At 42.8% G+C, this 16,256-nt stretch overlaps 1 protein-coding gene across 1 annotated transcript in view; it reads left to right on the top strand.

Moving 5' to 3' along the window:
- DCX (doublecortin) overlaps nucleotides 1-681 on the top strand; it is a 97,678-nt gene extending 96,997 nt beyond the window's left edge. Inside the window, exons 7-9 of the mRNA XM_047843281.1 lie at nucleotides 199-284; nucleotides 403-498; nucleotides 642-681. Coding sequence (XP_047699237.1) covers nucleotides 199-284; nucleotides 403-498; nucleotides 642-681 — 222 coding nt within the window. The remainder of the gene's footprint in view (nucleotides 1-198; nucleotides 285-402; nucleotides 499-641) is intronic.
- The last annotated feature ends 15,575 nt before the right edge of the window (nucleotides 682-16,256 follow it).

Genomic DNA, 16,256 nt, shown 5'->3' with positions numbered 1-16,256 from the left:
CACACACGCACACACACATACACGCACACTTTACCATTTTTTTAACCACTTGATATTAAGTTGCAGACATCATACCCTTTTCTCCCTACACACTTCAGTGTGTATTTCCTAACAATGAGGACATTTTCATTCATAACAACAGTACAGTTATCAAAATCAGGAACTTTGCACTGGTGAAACACTATTATATCCCTGCAGCGCATATTCAAACTTCATCAGTTGCCCCAAGGACATTCTCTTCCTGGTCCAAGATCCAATCTGGGATCCCACATCGCCTTCAGTTGGTATGTCCCTTCTAAGTCTTCTTTAATCTTGAAAAGTGATCGAGTCTTTCTTTTTGACAGCGTGTTGTAGAAATGGAGAGTACAGGCCAGTTCTTTGGTAGCATGTCCTCTGATTTAGGTGTGCCCGATGTTTCCTTGTGAGCAAGTCCGTATTACGCATTGGGAGCAGAATTGACACGGAAGTGATGTTGCGTGTCTCTTATCGGTTCATCCTGTAAGGAGGCAATAGCCTCACGCTTACACCACCAATGATGGAGGGTGAACTGGTGTTTCTGAATAAGCTACAGAGTATCTTGTGACCTTGGCTCAAGACCCCTGGGTCTCAGGCCTCAGCTTCTTGCTCCTCCTTTTACACAGCTACCTGAACCTCAGCACCGTCAAGGTCCTTGGGCAGTAGGCCTAAGCAGTTCTCATCTGAACATCCATCCAAGTGGACCTGAAAGGTGTGAGTCATGGTGGAGACAGGAAGCAGGTGGCTGAGGCCATGACTTTCCTCCTGCGCAATTGGAAACAAACTTGAAGTCCCAGCATCCCTTTGGTAACTTTTGATGGCTGTGGCAGGGCCCTAAGCTGTAATCAGCCTCTTGGCTTCCCCTCTTAAGCAGCTCATGGAGAATCCTCTTTAATGCAGCTGTGATGGGGTTAGCCAAAGTCCGCATACTCAAGTGCTACAATATGGACACAAAGTAAATCCTTGGATAGTTAATGAGAACAACATTTTGCACTTCTATACTGCTTCATCCTTTGCTAGTCATTTTCCCATTTGCCCTGATGATAACACTGTGGGAGAAATGGGGCAAGTGGCGTTTCCACTTTACAAATGAGAAAACTCGGGTGCTGAGGTTAAAGACAACCCCAGTGTGATTCAACTCGTTGGAGAAGGTAGCACATTAAAGGTGTTCAAAAAGCCTAGACGTAGAGTGAAACTCTTTTGTTTATTTAAAAAATTTTTTTTTCCACATTAGTGATTTGCACCCATGCCTTTAAATTTGGAAGCACTTTGCTTGCAAAGTTGTCTAGAGATCGAAGGGAAATATATTTGACATATTATTTGAAAATATAACTGGGGCGTGTGGGTGGCTCAGTTCGTGGAGTGACTGACTTCAGCTCAGATTTAAATGTACGTTCTCCTCTATGTTTCCAGACCTTTTTTCTGTCATCCTATAAGTGTTTGGAGAGATAGTTTGATGAATAAAGCAGGGTCCTGACCCTTAAATCACAGACACCACTCTAAATGGATTTTGGTAGTGTAATCAAGAGTGAACAAAAGGACTATAGGAGCACAAAGAGGGGTGGTGAGAAAGGCATCTGACTGGGGGAGGGTGGATGATGGGGAACGTTTTGCAGACTAGGTGACATTTAAGTGGGGCCTTGAAGCCTGGGTAGGCTTTTGATGGCTGGTGAAGAGAATGGGCATTGCAACATTTTCAAGAACAAAACCACAGCATCAGCAAAGTGCCGGGCACGTTTGGGAAAAAGCAAACCCAAACTAGAAGCCAGGTTTCTCAAAAACTCCTCTCTGACTTCCTTTGGACTATAAGCTCCTTGGACCAGAGACCAAGTTTTTGTTTTCTCTAACGCAATAGTATCGCCAGCACAGCTGTATTTGTTACAAACATTTTGTTCTGTGGGGCTCCAAGGGACCAAGAAAATGAATTTCAGGTGCAAATTATTTGTATTGTTAAGCAATATGTGTGTTTCTGTATTTCTACATATCGATCAACAAAAACAGTGTTGAGATAATTTCTTTTCCTGAACATTGTTCTACCCACGCAAGAAAATATATTTTGAATACTAAATAAGTGGATGGAGGACAGAAGCACAGAAGTTCATTCTCAAGCCTAGTCCTATGGATTCTCTCCATAGTCTGCACCTCACCTTACCCGTCCCGAGTGCAATCTCCTCACGATGCTATCCCTAGGCCTGTCCCCTCTTCCTCTGAAATATAGGTCTGAAATAATCTTCTCCTATAATTATTTCCCCCAGCCAACCAACTACACGGAAGGGTTTGTGGCATGAATAATCAAGAGCTAAAGTCCCAGTGGGTCAGTGTGGTGCGACTCAAAGTGACCTCCAGGGTGAAAAAGGCCCTTCTATATTGTCCCCCAAATGCCCAGGGACCTCATGAACACGGCAGCATCTGTCTCATTTCTCTTCCTTTGGTCTGACTAATACAACACAACATGCAATGATTTGACTTCTATTTTATAGAATTTTAGAACCATAAAGAACCCTGAAAGATCTTGTATCTAATGGAATTCATCAACAGTCACAATATATTCCTAGAACAAAACTACCACAAACTGTTTCTTATGTTTGCACACATCATTACATTCTGGCTATTACTATATACATTATTCATAGATGTGTGCATATTGCTGTATAGGGTGGCATGGTCAGGAATCACATAGTCAGTATTCAGTTGTCAGCATAAGGGATTTTCAAAGGTACTATTTTTTTTTTTTAGTAACAGCTTATTGAGATGTAATTCACATACTGTAAAATTCACCTTTTTAAAGTATGCACTTTAGTAGTAATCACAAAGTTGAACAAGAATATATTCATCATCCTTGAGAGTAGTCATAGCCCCTTCTCCCTCTACCCACCCCCTGGCAACCACTAATCTTCTGTTTCGATGAGTTAGCATATTCTGAACATTTCATATAAACTTCCCTCTGAGCACTGCTTTGGCTGCATCTCATAACTTTTCCTGTATTGTTATTTCATTTTCCTTTATCTCAAAAGTCCTTTCTAAATTCCCTTGTGATTCCTTCTTTGACCTATTGGCTATTTAGCAGTTTGTTAATTTCCACATATTTGTAAATTTCCCAAATATCTTTCTTTCTTTCTTTTTTTTTAAGCAGGCTCCACGCTGGGTGGGGTTCACACTCAAAACCTTGAGATCAAGATCTGAGCTGAGATCAAGAGGTGGAACTTAACCGACTGAGCCACCCAGGCGCCCTGCCCCCTCCAAATATCTTTCTGTTATTCCTTTCTAATTTAATTCTGCTGTAGTCAAAGAACGTACTTTGTATGGTTTCAATCCTTTTACATTTATTGAGACTTGTTCTATGACCTAACATATAATCTATTCTGCAGAATGTTCCATGGGCCCTTGAGAAGAATGTGTATTTTGCTGTTGGATGGAGTATTCTATAGATGTGTAATTGTTTGTAGTGTTGTTGAAGTCTTCTCTTTCCTTGTTGGTCTTCTGCCTAGTTATTCTGTACATTATTGAAGGTGGAGTATTGAAGTCTTTAATGGTTGAGCTGTTTATTCCTTCACTTAAGTGCTTTTTGCTTTACATAGTTTGGTGCTGTTTTGTTAAGGCACATATATGTTTATAATTATGTTTTCAGATGTTTGGACTTCTTTTATCATTACAAAATGTCCTTATTTGTCTCTAGTAACGATTTTTGCCTGGAAGTCTGTTTTTTCTGTTATTAGTATAGCTTCTCCAGCGCTCTTTTATTTACTAACTGCATGGTAAGTCTTTTTCCATCCTTTTGCTTTCAACGGATTTGTGTCTTTAAATTGTGTCTCTTTCAAGCATCATAGAGCTGGATCATGTTGTTTTTTCTTAAATCCATTCCATCAATCTGCCTTTTCATTTGAGTGCTTAATTTACTTATGTTTAATGTAATTACTGGTAAGGTAAGAATTACATCTGCCATTTTGTAGTTTTCTATATGTCTTATGTCTTTTTTGTTCCTTGATTCCTTAATTTCTGCTCTTTATTGTGTGACATTTTTCTAATATCTAACAATACCATTTTATTTATTTTTAATGTTTGTTTATTTTTGAGAGAGAGAGAGAGACAGAGTGTGAGTGGGGGGAGGGGCAGAGAGAGAGAGAGAGACGCAGAATCTGAAGCAGGCTTCAGGCTCTGAGCTGTCAGCACAGGGCCTGACGCAGGGCTCGAACTCAGGAACCACGAGATCATGACCTGAGCTGAAGTCGACATTTAACCAACTGAGCCGCCCAGGCTCCCCTAACACATACCATTTTAATCTCCTTGTTGTATTTTTACTAACTTTATTTTGAGTTATTTTCTTGGTGGCTGCCCTGGGGGGTACAAATTAATATCTTAATGCAATCTACTTTGGAATAGTATCAACTTAATTTCAATTGAATATAAAAACCATTTACTATAGTATAGCTTTGTCCTTCCCCCTTCCTTTTGTGCTCTTATTGACATACAAATTACATCTTTATACATAATAAGTCCGTCAACACACTTATATAATTACACTTCCATGCAGTTGTCTTTCGCACTGGATAACAGAAGAGTTCCAAAAATCAATTTGTTCTGCCTTTTGTATTTACCTATGTATTTACCTTTACCCGTGTTCTTTCCTTCTTATGTGGATTTGAATTACTGTCTATTGTCCTTTCCTTTCTCCCTGAAGGATTCTCTTCGGTATTTCTTGGAGGATATGTCTGCTGGCAATGGATCCTCTTTGTTTATCCGGGGATGTCTTATTTTCTCCTTCATTCTTGAAGGATAATTTTGCTAGATTTTCTTCAACGCATTGATCCAATAAGGCTCTCTGCCTTGGCCAAGACACTCTGTGTGTGTGTGTGCGCGTGTGTGTGTTGGGGCATGATTTCAGTGCCCTGTCAGGCAGTTTATAACTTTGCCTTAGCCTTCATTTGCTGCTTGTGCAGGGCCTCAAGGCCAACCAGAGATGAGAGATTAGGGCCCTCTTAGGGCTCTTCCCAGAATACACCCAGTCCTAAACATGTGCCATGTCATAGAGATTCCTGGAAACATGTTGGAGCTTTTCAAAGTCTCCTATGGACATTAATTCTCTAGCTTTTCCTTTTAAGGTTTTGAGCAGCTTCATTTGCCTCAATGGGTTCCTCTGCTTTCGGCAGCTGTGATTTTAAACAATTGCAGCTGATTAAGCCTCCCTGAAAAGGCTGTTCGCAGTGAGTGTGCTCTGCGTCAGGTCAAACAAAGGAGAGCCCTACAAGTGGGAATTTCTAAGGAGCTACCGGACAGGCAGAATAGTGACAATTCTCTAGGAATGGGGCATTTCGGGGAGCTTCCAACTCATTTTGCATTTCTGTTTTTCAGATACCATAATTGTGAGGCTGTTGGCTTTCTTCCTTTCTTTTTAATGTTTATTTGTTTATTTTGAGAGAGAAAGACAGCAAGCGAGCAGGGGAGGGGCAGAGAGAGAGGGAAAGAGAATCCCAAGCAGGCCCAGCACTGCTAGCACAGAGCCCAGTGCGGGGCTCTATCTCACAGACCATGAGATCAGGACCTGAGCCGAAATCAGGAGTCAGATGCTTTACTGACTGAGCCATCCAGGCGCCCCGAGGCTGTTGGCTTTCAAAGCTACCCAGAGCAGACATAAAGAAGCGAAATAGAAGAAGCTAAAGCACTACACATTTTCGTATTCTTACTTACTAGCATTCAGCCATTTTTCTTGAATAAACACCTATTGGATTGCTGCAAGCTTTTGGTTAATTTCCAGAGTTTTGAAAAAGTCGATGCTGACAATTTTTCCAGTGTCACTGCCTTTATGTGGGAGCACACTTTCAGAGTCTTTCTTCACTGTTCTGGGCAGCTAGAGCTCAAAGATACTTTAGACTATGTCCAATTTTCACTTTACTCAAGTACGAGAGGACTAAAATCCCTTCAAAGGTGTGCTCAATCGTATGCCGGTTTGCCTCAGTTCAATTTTACAAGTTTTTATTGAACTCCTACTGTTTCCTTGGCCTTGCACTTCCTACCTGTTTGTCAGTTTTATAAGAGATTGTGTTTAGTAGTTTAGAACAAGGGTGCCAAATCCTGCCTATGTCCTGGTGGTTTGGGGATGCCCCCCACCACGCCCCGATGTAAAAAAAAAAATGTTTCTTACATCTTCAAAGAGTTATAAAAGAAACTAAACCCAAACAAACAGGACTGCATGACAGAGATCAAATGTGACCAGCCAAGAGAGCCCAAAATAATTACTATCTAGCCCTTTACAAAAAAAAGTTTGCTAGCTCCTGATTTATAGTGAAGGGATGGCCGGTTGGTGACAAGTAAGTCTATTTGCTGTAGTTGCCTTTCTTGTGCTTTGAAATAATTAAGTGTTCCCTGGAGAGTCCCAAATAATAGCCCGAGAGGTAGAAGAGACCTTACATATTGTCCATCCCAAAGTCTGAATTTTCTTGATGAAGACACCAAGATTCAAAGACTTGTTCAATGCCACAGTAGTAGTTATCCAGGGCTAAAAGCTCAGGTTTCTGAATATACTTTGCTCCTCTTTCCATTGAATCTGCCTAAAAGTTTTCTTGCCACTTCTTTCTCAGCAAAAAGCATTCTTTTTTTTTCCTAAGATTTTATTGTTAAGTAATCTCTACACTCAACATGGGGATCGCACTTAAAACCCCAAGATCAAGAGTTGCGCACTCTACCGACTGAGCTAGCAAGGCGCCCCACAGTAAGAAGTATTCTTAATGCTTCTCTTCCCTATTCTTGTCCTTTTTCCTCTAAGTCACGGAGAAGCCGTATGCTCCAATTTTTTGGACAGCTCTCTACTGAAGTTCTCTGTTTGTACTATACCAAGGAGGGTGTCTTAAATATCCAGCCAGTTGACCTTAAATTTTTCAGTTCCCTTTAGTATCTTGCTGATAATGTGAATGATAACAGTGGTTTTCAAACTGTTTCATTTGGAGATGGGTGAGATTGTGCACCCCACCCCCGTCTGATTCAACTACAACAACTACACTTTTATTTATTTTATGTACTGGGTTTCCAAACAAAATTTCACTTCAATGGAGGATTTAGAAGGCAAAGAGAGGGAGAGACAGAGTTTTGAAAATCACTGACTTAGACTATGGGTGAAGTAAGTCCAAGAGGAATCACAAGTACCTCCAAATACAGCTCTGGGGACAATGGGAAAAACCAATGTCATGTCATCTCCCCATTTCCTCAAGACAGACAAAGCTGGGCAGTATTGGAGCCATGGATCCTAACTCTTGATGCAAAATAGAAGAGCATTAGGAAATACGTTAGAAGTGGGAATACGGGTTACATTTTCTGGGCCAGGCATTTGTTCAGGGCCTGGCAGTTCTCTGGGAGCCTGAAATGAACATATATATATATATATATATATATATATATATATGATATAGGGTTTATTCACCACTGATTTTTGACAAAAGGACAAAAGGCGCGATCCCAATCAATGACCCCTAACCTAAACCTCACATGGTCTGCAAAAAACAACTCAAAAACAGACTATAGATGTAAGTGTAAAACATGTAGAAAGAAATGTGGAAGATCTTGTTGACAATGAAAGCACCATCCATACTACTAATAAAAATAATAAATTGGACCTCATCAAAATTCAAAACTTTTGCTCTGTCAAAGACCACACTAAAGGTATGAAGAGACAAGCTACAGAGTAGGAGAAAAAACAAAACTGGCAAGCCACATATCTACCCAGAGACATATGTAGAATATAAAAACGACTGTTAAAACTCAACAGGAAGAGATCCAATTAGAAAATGAACAAAAGATCCAAAGAAACGTTTCACTGAGGAGGAATTACAGTTGCCAACTGGGCACATGAAAAGATGTTTAACACCGTTAACCATCAGTAAAATGCAAATCAAAATCACAATGAGATAGCGCTACAAACCCACGGGAATCGCTAAAATAAAAAAGTAGCGCAAACACCAAATACCGGTGAGGGTGTGGATAAACCGGATCACTAATACTTTCCTGGGGAGAACGTAAGTAGTACACGCACTCTGGAAAACGACACTGCAGTCTTTACAAATGAAACACACAATTACGATGCGACTCAGCAGCAATGCTCTTGAGCATTTATTCCCGAGAAATGAAAACTTATGTTCATACATGCATGAACGTCCCAAACATGTATGGGAGTGTTTATTGCAAGTTTTTTAAAAAAAAATTTTTTTGTTGTTGTTTATTTACTTTTGAGATAGAGAAAGACAGAGAATGAGCAGGGAAGGGGCAGAGAGAGAAAGAGAGAGAGAAACAGAATCTGAAGTGGGCTCCAGGCTCCAAGCTGACAGCACAGAGCCCGATACGGGGCTCGGACTCACAAACCTCGAGATCATGACCTGAGCTGAAGTCAGACACTTAACCGACTGAGTCACCCAGGTGCCCCAGTTTGTTGCAAGCTTTGTTTGTAATAACCCCTACGCCCTTCAGTGGGTGAAGAGTTAACCAAACTGTGCTATAACCGCACTGTGGAATACTGCTCAAGCAATATAGAGAGCAGTGAACTGTCACTCCAGCTTGTATGAATCTCCGGGGGATTATGCTGAATGGGAAGGGCTGGTCCCAAAAGGTTACATATTGTATGATTCCATTTATATAACGTTGTTGGAATGACAAGACTGTAGAAATGGGAAACAGATTATTGGTTGCCAGGGAGGTTTAGAGGCGGGAGATGGGGAGGGGAAAATATAACTCTAAGCAGGGTGGGGGGTAGCACGAGGGAGCCCTTTGACAAGGATACAGGTCTGTGTCTCAGCTGTGGTGATAGTCACACTGATATACACATGTGGTAAAATTTCATAAGACTACACCCCTCCACACACACATGACTGTGTGGAAAATGGCCAGATATTACCATTGGGGGAAATTGAGTGAAGGATATATTGGCACAAGTATACCTCCCTATACTTCAGCTTCCTATGAACCTATAATTAGTTCCAGATAAAAATCAGAGGGGCGCCTGGGGGGCTCAGTTGGTTAAGCATTCGGCTCTTGATTTCGGCTCAGGTCATGATCTCACAGTTTGTGAGTTCGAGTCCTGAATCGGGCTCCACGCTGACAGCACAGAGCCTGCTTGGGATCCTCTCTCTCCCTCTCTCTCTCTGCCCCTTCACTGCTCATGCTCTCTCTCTCTCTCAAAATAAATAAGAATTTTAAAAAATTAGAGAAAATACTAATTAAAAAAGCAGCTCATTGCAGAGCCTAAGATGACAAGAAAAGGAGAGTTAACTTGATGTCTTATCTTCTTAACAGGATCTGTACCTGCCTCTGTCCTTGGATGACTCAGACTCGCTCGGTGATTCCATGTGAAGGAGAAGAGAACGTTCAGAGTCCAGAGTACAAATCCAAGCTTACCGTTACAATAGGGTACTTCTGCTCAAGGGTCCAACACGGCTACTGGTGCTTTCAAGTTTTTATTTTTTTGTTGTTGTTATTTTTAAAAACACACTGTAATATGTTGGGTTTATTTTCCTGTGATTTCTCCTCTGGGCCACTGATCCACAGTTAACCAACCATAAGAGATAGATTGATAACCATCCTTTGGGGTAACTTTCCGGGGATGCAAAACGTGCTAGTCCATGACCTTTCTATTGAACACGTAGGCGCCTGTGCTATTTCTCCCCTGCCTCACTTTGCTCATACACGCGACAGTCTTCCTTCTGTAGAGGGTTGTTTACATACATAGCACTTCAAATGTGTATGTGGGAAAGAAACTCATTGGCAAATCCAAGAGTGACAAACACAAGTGCCCCTTGTCTCCCGATCTCAAGAATGCTGGAGACTCCCGGGAGGACGGCAAGGCAGCTCCCCAGGCTCGCTCTTCACTCCTGATTGAGCCCCCCAGTTTGTTGTCCCACAACAATTCTGGCTGTCAAGGGGGAGAAACACCAGCAACTTGTAATTCTGACACCAGATGTTTAGGATCCCCGTGCAGGGCTAGCTAAAAAGAGACTAGGCAGAACTGAGTGAGAAACACTGTAGACATTTCAGTAGAGTTTCTAAAGCACAGTGAATTTCTTGTCGATCTCTCCAGTGGGGCACTTTGGAATCAATAAGCAATTAAGAATTGGTGGTGAGGGACTTCATATACCCGATTCCTCTAGGACGCTAACATAGCGAGTTATTACACAAAACTGTACGGTATCCATCTATCTCTGTTCTATTGAATGCCTTGTAAACAGCCAACACTGAAAACACTGTGAGAATTTGTTTTCAGGTCTGACACCTTTCGGTCGCTTTTTATAGCAAGAAACCAATATCCTTTTTATAAAACCTCGTGTCTGTATTTCAGGAGCAAACTCTTCAGGCTCCCTTTTTATAAACTGGTGATTTTTCTTTTGTCTAAAAAACACATGCAGAAAATTTACCAAAAAAAAAAAATGCAGAAGAATAACGTAGTTTAGAAATCATGCTGTCACTGCCAAACAGAAACCTCCAGAAGGAAACAAAATGAATAGCAGAGGCCAATTCAATAGAATCAGTCTTTTGATAACTTTTTAACAGTTATGCTTGCATTAATAATTTCAATGTGGACCAGACATTCTAATTATATTTTAAACGAAATGTTACGGCATATTTTAAGCAACTCTTTTTTATCGATAATCCTGATATTTCATACTGAAGACACAGAAACCTTGCGCTTGTCTTTACCGCTAGAAAGGATTTCTCTTTGCTAAGGACTGATCATTTGAAATAGTTCTCGGTCTTTGAGGTACCGGTTCATAACACTGCTTTTTGTCTGTAATCATAGCCCATACGGCAAAGACAACTAAATTTAAGGGAAAGCCATGCATGCCAATTCTGTGTTTGCTTTTAGCAGATATGAAGATTTCCTTATTTCTTTGTAATTGTACGGATAGTTTGCAAGGGGCAGCATTCAAAGCCGAGCCGCTGTTTGGCTAGTGTTGTTCCTCCACTTGTGCTGGAATGAGCTTGGTGTGTGTGTGCGTGTGCGTGTGTGTGTGTGCACATGTATGCGCATGTGCGTGCACCAGCCGTTCCTTCATGATTAGGATCGTGGGTCGTACATGGATCGGTGGCAACTTGGTGGCGTTGCTGATGTGCGCTATGTAGAAGGGAACCCAGGGGTGGACGGGGTATCTCAGATACCCGTGGACGAGCTTCAGGTGTCCGTAGCTACAAGAAATACTTTTGGTTTGAGAAAAGTCCTGATGATGGTAGTACTGATTCCTGGTTACATGGGTCATTGAAGAACCCCAAATCGTGAGAACCTCCTTTTGCCCCTCTCTTTTATGTGTAGGCCTGTTAGAAACCATTAAGAAGCCCATTTTACCTACCCCCTACTTCCTTGTGGAAGCTCCAGGTTTTCTTAGTGCCTCCCAGAACGATTTGTAGTTAATTGGGAAAAAAGAGCAAGCCAGAGGAGGAGTTCAGATTTCCTCCTGTGCAGGCCCGAAGCCACCTCTCTGCGCATTTCCTTGATCGTGGCGTATGTACTCAATGGACATATTTTCTGTGGAGTGACCTTTGATCCAACCGTCTTCTGTAATAAAAGTAGATGTTTCCATCTTCCTTGTAATCAGTTAGAAGAGAATGTTTCTGTACCGCCACTTCAGGGGGCTTGGTATAGTTCCAAATCCAAGCCTTTAATAAGTGCATTTTAAATTGGCCCATTTTCAAGGCAGAAAAGAAAAAAAAACCCAAAACATTGGAACGGAGCGCCTTCACCCCTGTCATTCATTCCCGATTTTGCCCAATCCGGTTTTACCACTGAAGTCATTCAGCAAGCATCTGCCACCACTCTCCACCCACCCCCCTGCCCCATCCTCCCTCCCTGTTTTACGCGTGCACACACACACACGTGCACACACACACACACACACACGCACACACACACATACACAGTCCATCTGTTGCTTGTTCCTACCTCCTGATTTTTCTCCCTTACAGAAATAGAAATAGGGACAAAGAAGGGGAAAATGTATATATGGGGGCTGGGCTGAACAACTTCATAAGTAGTGTTAACTAGGGGTGAATTGAGAGAAAACTTCCTTTTCTCTTCACTGTTTTGGAAAGGATAGCCATTAGCATGACTGCTTTGTGTCCTTACAGACTTTAGTATTAGCCTAGATTGAATCATAGAGTTTTCTAGCTGGAAGGAACCTTAGGATCACATCATCTACTCCAAATTCCTCATTTTCACGCCAGGAACGGAGATGCAGAGGTAAAGTAATTTCCCCAAGGTCACACAGCTGGCTAGGGGCAGGGCTGGGATTAGAACCCACACCTCCTGGCTCTTGTTCCAGAGCCTTTTCCCACTGAACCGTATTGCCTTCCGCTGGGCCCCTGGGGGTTCTTTGCCAGGGTCATGTTGGATCTTGGAGCCATATGCTGCTGCCATGAGCTCAGTGGGAAACTCACCCAGCAACCTAATACGGCTCTTTCTCCCTGTGTTCACATGGTTCCCATCCACATGGGCGGCAGATGTCCCCAAAGAGAAGGAGGCATTGAGGACCAGCAGGAACAATGAGGTCCCAGACCTTGTCCACCCAAGACAGAGGATCACTTCCCCACCTTGAGAAGCCCTCAGAACAGCCTTCTGAGCTCCTGCCTGGTCCAGCCGGAATTGGAGGAAGCCCAATTTTCCCGGTCAGCTCACCTCCTCTCCTCTCATACTGGTTGGTCTTTGTAGGCTGAGGGAAATGTTTCTTATTCCTAGAGCAGGGAAAGGAAGGAAGGAAGAGCAGAACAACAGCTTTGTTCATCCTGACTCCCTGATGGCTTTTCAGTCTTTTTTGAATGAATGTGGCTGCCATTAATTGGCAGTGGCTTCTTTTAACATATGGGGGAGAGGCAAGCTAGAGGAAACGACCCGGTCTTGCTGTGGTTGGTTGTCATCCACCATGTTCCCACAGCCATCCTGCCTTGATGGGGACAATTTCCAGGTAAAAGCAAGGGGCATTGTAACTAAAATGTACCCTGGCTGATGTTAAACATCGGCTCCTTGTGTTTGCACTAAAATAGCAAGCTATGTGCTCGACACGCCATACTCATCTTCTTGGGTACACTGCTTGCTTCCGTGGCCTTTGACGGCAGAAGCCAGGGCAACAAGGTCTGGACGCGTGATTTTTCTCGCAGCAAGGCTCTTTCTGGGGACTAAGGGGTATTCATACGTTCAGTTCCAAGAGATCTCCTTCTGGGTTTACCCCCACTTCTCAGGAAATTCTCTCTTCTTCCTGCTTCTCCTGCCCAATCAGAAGTAACCAAGGTACTTTCAAGTGGACGTAGAGTTCTAAGAAGAAGGAAAATAGAAGGGGTCTGAGCCCCTAGATCCTTCTTGGAATTGCCCAGTCGAAGTCTTAGAGCAGCAATCCAGTGCCTGCCTTGGACAAAAGTGTGTCTTCTTCTCTACTGCCTTCAAAACTCTGGAAGGATATGCCCTCAGTTCTGCTCAGATGTGGTTCTAAATAGGTTTTCTTTTTTTTTTCTTTTTTTTAATGTTTATTTATTTTTGGGGGAGAGAGAGACAGAGCGTGAGCATGGGCGGGGCAGAGAGAGAGAGGGAGACACAGAATCAGAAGTAGGCTCCAGGATCTGAGCTGTCAGCACTGAGCCTGATGTGGGGCTCAAACTCACGAACCGTGAGATCATGACCTGAGCCGAAGTCGGTCGCTCAACCGACTGAGCCACCCAGGTGCCCCAATAGGTTTTCTTTAAAAAAAAACAACACACACACACATCTCCCTTGGACAAGGGAATAAGTATGTCCAGGTGCCCCAAATGAGCTCTAGCACACTGATGAGAGTGATTTCAAAGACCAGCCTACCTCCAAAACATCTATGCCAAGAGATATCTTCAGACGGATATGCTGGGACAGTGGGGTTTGAGCAACCTCCTTAGCTACCCAATTTGTTATGGGGAATAAAAGGCACTGGAGTTCTATTTTTTGAAGAAGGCCATTGGAACTTGTACAAAGGGCCACTTGAATCTCCAAGGCCAGACCTCAGTCATGTATTGCCCTCACTGCATTGAAGGATTTGGCTCCTAGGCCTAGGCTGGTTTTATCAGTAAACCGTCAGTATTTTGAAGGTCATCTGAGATGGGCAGGGGGTGGGCATTAAGAGTCCTATGTTTGGGGACCTGGAATCCACAGAGAATAAAGTCTCAGACATTGATATGCCAGAAGTGACCTAGCTCCTCCTAGCCCCTTCCACTTTTTCTTTTCAGAGATTAGAAAGCTTACTCTCCATCAGCCTGTCTTTCAGTATGCCTGGTTAAAGAATTTTGCCCCTCCTGTCTCTTCAGGGAAAGGAGGCTTTGTCCTCTGTCTCCCCCACCCTCATCCCCAGGGCTTATCTCCTTCCCCAGAGATGTAGCGTGGCCTTTACATCCAACCTCTTGGTATTGGTGTTGCTTCCGGCTTGTTTCCCATCAAGGGTCCATGCAGACCTCCCACTTTGGCCTAGGTGGCGTGACACTAGCTATCCCATGACAAGACTCTTGATGCCACTTCTGACGGCCCGCCTTTGGATCCATTAGTTTAATAGGCTTCCACATCTTCTGGAATGAGATGCAATCTTGTTTTACCTTACATGCCCCGGGGCTGGGGGTGGGGGAGTGTAGAATTCCCTTTGGGAATTAAGGCAACTTCCTGCTCCTGATTAGAAGGACAGGCTACGTGGGAGAGGTCAGAAGGCACAGCAGAAGTGAGAGCAAACTCCGCGTAAAGTAAGGCAAAAACTTGGAAGCGTAAGAACTTATTTCTGGGTTAATAACCTGAGGGATCAATGACTTTTGCCACTCTCTACCTCCCCTGTGTATCTCTTTGTTTCTCTCTCCAGTTCTCTCTGGAGATCTTTCTGTCTCCAGTTTCTTTCTCTCTCCAGTTCGCTATGTTTGCTCTCATGTTTATACTCAATCGCCACTCTTTCTACAGTATAAACTCTTGTCCCTTGTCCTCTGCACTTCTCCCTCTCTCCTTTGTTGTCTCCCTTTTGGTTCTTTCCTTCCTCCGTGTCTAGGTTATCGGGCGTATGCCTCTTCTTGGCCCCGAGATTTTGCCTTGGTTATTGCAAGACTCAACCAGCCCTGATCCCACCCCAGCCCAGTCAGAAGTATGGTGGTTGGAATCGGTCTGATCCTGGCTCCTTCTTCAACGTTTTCGGTTGTGATTCCCCAAAGCAGGTCTTCACAAGCAGTTTCCTTACAGCTCATGTATCTTTGGGTCTTTGCCTTCCAAGCACTGTACAGAATACTCTGTGGTTCCTTTTTAGTCTGCCATTTTGTGGAGCAGTGAAGTGTGCTCAGAGAAATTATCAGCTGAACAGAAAAATCCGCCCATGGATTCATATCAGCTTAATACTACTAACTGATTTTGTTTGATTTGCTCATAGTTTAAAAAGCTGCAATATAATATAAGGAGAGACCACAGGTAATTTCTGCTGTCATTTGGTACGGCCGGGTGGGGGTGTTGGGTGGGGGAAGCAACTCGTTTCAGGTGTTATCATGACACATTAAGCTCTCTGTAATAACCTTCTTTTTTGGGCTTGCCAACCACTGAATTCTTTTAGTTAAACGGATCGGCAATTGGGGTTGATTTAAATGGAAAGGGTATTTAACAAACCTGTACTATAGGAAGAAACATTCACTTGGTTAAAATGTAGTTTTCCTTCTGTTACTAAGTTCACCTGACATTTGCTACTGACATCAACTGTTTCTATCCCTGTGCAGCAGTCCATAGACGAGTAATTAGCAGGCCTCAAGAAGTCAGCTTGTAGGTGCTAATTTATTCAATAGGACGCACAGCTCTTGGGAATGTCACCGCTTGGCAATACGAAACGAACACCCTTTCCAATGGCTTTTCTAAGTTCTCCTAAAGGGATTTGAGCAAGTAAGAAGTTATACCAAAACGTCTCCAATGTATGGTCCTGTAATATATTGCAGCTTGAAGCCAATGATCCTTTATGACTTGTACACAACTAATGCATGTTTTGATTGAAGTTTGCATTTCTTATGTGTGGTAAGTTCTTTAAAAAAAAAGTTTTGGGTCACCTTTTTGTGCCATTAAACTTGTACAGAAAACACTTTTATGGCCATTTTCAAAGGGAGAAAGTTTAAAATGGAAACAGCCCACCCTTTCTGCCCTATAGCTGTAGTTAGAACTCAGTAACTGTAGCAAAACAGCTGTAATTGGTGGTTGTAGTATTAGAGGCGTTAGCTTGCTAGTGACTAGCTTTGGAGAGTAAATGCATGGTATTGTA

The sequence above is a fragment of the Prionailurus viverrinus genome, chromosome X, assembly GCF_022837055.1.
Source record: "Prionailurus viverrinus isolate Anna chromosome X, UM_Priviv_1.0, whole genome shotgun sequence".
Taxonomy (NCBI): domain Eukaryota; kingdom Metazoa; phylum Chordata; class Mammalia; order Carnivora; family Felidae; genus Prionailurus; species Prionailurus viverrinus.
This window is presented reverse-complemented; position numbering and strand designations above follow the sequence as displayed.